Raw genomic sequence first — 2,319 nt, forward strand, 5'->3', positions numbered from 1 at the left:
TTGTTTTCATGCAATTCAATAATCCTTTGCTTATTTTAGAGCCGGATGGAGTAAGTATTTGTCGTTTTATTAGTGGATTACGTATGGAAAGCTGTAAGATAACACTCCGTTAGGGGTTTTAACGTGCACAAGGGACACCGTGGCATAACTTTTAACTTTCAAAATAGAAGTCCACTGAACTGTGCTTGTTTTAGTTCTACTTCGAAGTGCGACTGCAGTTTGGCGAGTTGAAACCGAATATGAAAATCGACCGTTATCATTGTCTGCCAGTCAACAATATTGTAACGATGAAAAGTTCACTTCCGCTTTTAAAATTTTGCAGACCCGAGGGCAATGCACAAATTCAAAACGCGAGAGTTATATCGCCACCGAAATCTTGCGGCACCTTGTGAAGTCTCATGACCTACAGTTACAAACCAATATTATGTAATTACTTGAAGTATGTATAGTTTCATCTTTTCCACCACATTCTCTTCTTGCCATCAAAACGTGCAAAAAAGTTACAAATCAACAGACAATACCTAAAGGAGAAACGTGAAGAAAAGAACGGTTCTCATCCAAGTAATAGAATACACTATATTCTCCAAATACTTATGCGAGGAATTCGTCCATGTTCTTGGAGAGCAAGATCGTTTTCAAAAGGGGCAACGGAATTACTGCGTAAACAAAACACATTTTTGAACCCTGTCCGGTAATTCTCGCTCTGGAAAGCGTAAAGTATTGGATTTAGAGAGCTGTTCGCCACAATAAGAAAGGTCAAAACTTTCACCACTATCCGCAATTCGACGCTTTGTCCTTCCCGAGATTGCTCTTGATTTGAAAAAGCCATATGTAACATAAATATTCCGAAGGGTAGAAAGAACATGTAAAAAGCTACTGTCACAGCAATGATTAGAATAGCGAGTTTTCTCTTCTCGAAATTCGCGTTGGCCGGCCCAGCGCAAATTGTGTGCGTGATAAACATTCCACGTAGGATTTGAAAGTAGCAGAACGTAATCACGAAGAACGGTAATAAGATGTACAGGCTTATTGCAACAGCTACATAAATTTCTTTCAAACTGTTTCCTTCTGCGCTTAGAGGCGACACACAGTGTCCATAAGTTGGGTCAATACGGGTGAACACAAAATCTGGGATACTGATTGCAAGAGACCCAATCCATGTCATCGCAATGGCGTAGATAACAGTGTTTTTAGTTAGCACGTATTTTGACCTCAACGGTGTAACAAGCGCCTGATATCGTTCAATGGCTAAAACACTGAGTGTGAAAAGAGTAACTCCGAGGCAAAGGAAATCCACAGGGTCCCCAATGAAAAACCGGCACAAATAATCTCCTAGTTTACCTTTGGGTATGAAACCAGCTACAGCAAAATTGTAGGTACTCGGACACCACAACAACACCAAAATGTCGCTTGCAGCTAAATTGACGAGAAGGTAATTTGTAGCTGTGTGCATAGCCCGTGTTTTCCACACCACGGCAATTACCATCGAGTTTCCAAAAATTCCTATCAATATCACGACCCCGTATAAGACTGCAAAGACAATATCAAACCTGTCGATGCCGTGTATTGCCCGTTGCGATACATTCATGTCGCTACGGTTGATCGTCGGATTAACTTTCTCAACAAGTTAAGTGCCTCGGAACTTAAAGGCCGAGGAACTTACGACAGCGGAAATAAGCTTAACAAAAGGAGGTCAACATTATATATATCCAACAGTCCTTGCTAATCGAGGAGTTGAGCAGGTGCTTTAAATGCATTTTTGTCCGTGATAAGACAAAATCTAAAAATTTGCATCAGAATTGGCCAAGGTGAAAAGTATACAAATGCAAATCGTTTTTTTTTTTTTTTCATTTTGCCGGCTTCAGTGTGCAACACTATACTGCAGAGATATTTAAGAGTCTTAACTGAGTGCTTTTCAAACGCCTACAAAACCCTCTACCCCCTACCCCCGTGCTATTGTACGGGGACTCACAGCAAAACCAGCTGCCAGAAGTTCAGCGTCATTCTGGTAACCAACAAGAAAGCAGTGATTTCACTTGATGGAGACTTCTTGCGTGTTAAATTCGTGGAAAATACTGATCTTAACTTTCATAAAGTTAGTAATTTCATATCACAAATATCGCGGCATATCTTACTTAATGCTTTGGGGCACTGTTTATTTAAATAAAAGCAGGACCACAGGTAACTTGTCATTGTTTTTCGAAGGCTTAGTATGGTGTAATTGCTGGTTATTACGAACGCGCTTTAAGGCAAACCGAAACGAGTCACCGTGACTTTGAATGATGTTTTCAGCCTTACTACGGGGCATAAATAAAACTA

The 2,319-nt window shown here is 40.4% G+C and overlaps 1 protein-coding gene across 1 annotated transcript; it reads right to left on the reverse strand.

Annotated features, from left to right (window-relative positions):
* Nucleotides 1-535: 535 nt before the first annotated feature.
* LOC137985013 (somatostatin receptor type 5-like) lies at nucleotides 536-1,648 on the reverse strand. The gene has a single exon (XM_068832407.1). The coding sequence runs from the start codon at nucleotides 1,586-1,588 to the stop codon at nucleotides 575-577; it is 1,014 nt and encodes a 337-aa protein (XP_068688508.1). The 5' UTR covers nucleotides 1,589-1,648; the 3' UTR covers nucleotides 536-574.
* Between the last annotated feature and the right edge of the window lie 671 nt (nucleotides 1,649-2,319).

Source organism: Montipora foliosa, chromosome 14 (genome assembly GCF_036669935.1).
Source record: "Montipora foliosa isolate CH-2021 chromosome 14, ASM3666993v2, whole genome shotgun sequence".
In the NCBI taxonomy this organism is placed as follows: domain Eukaryota; kingdom Metazoa; phylum Cnidaria; class Anthozoa; order Scleractinia; family Acroporidae; genus Montipora; species Montipora foliosa.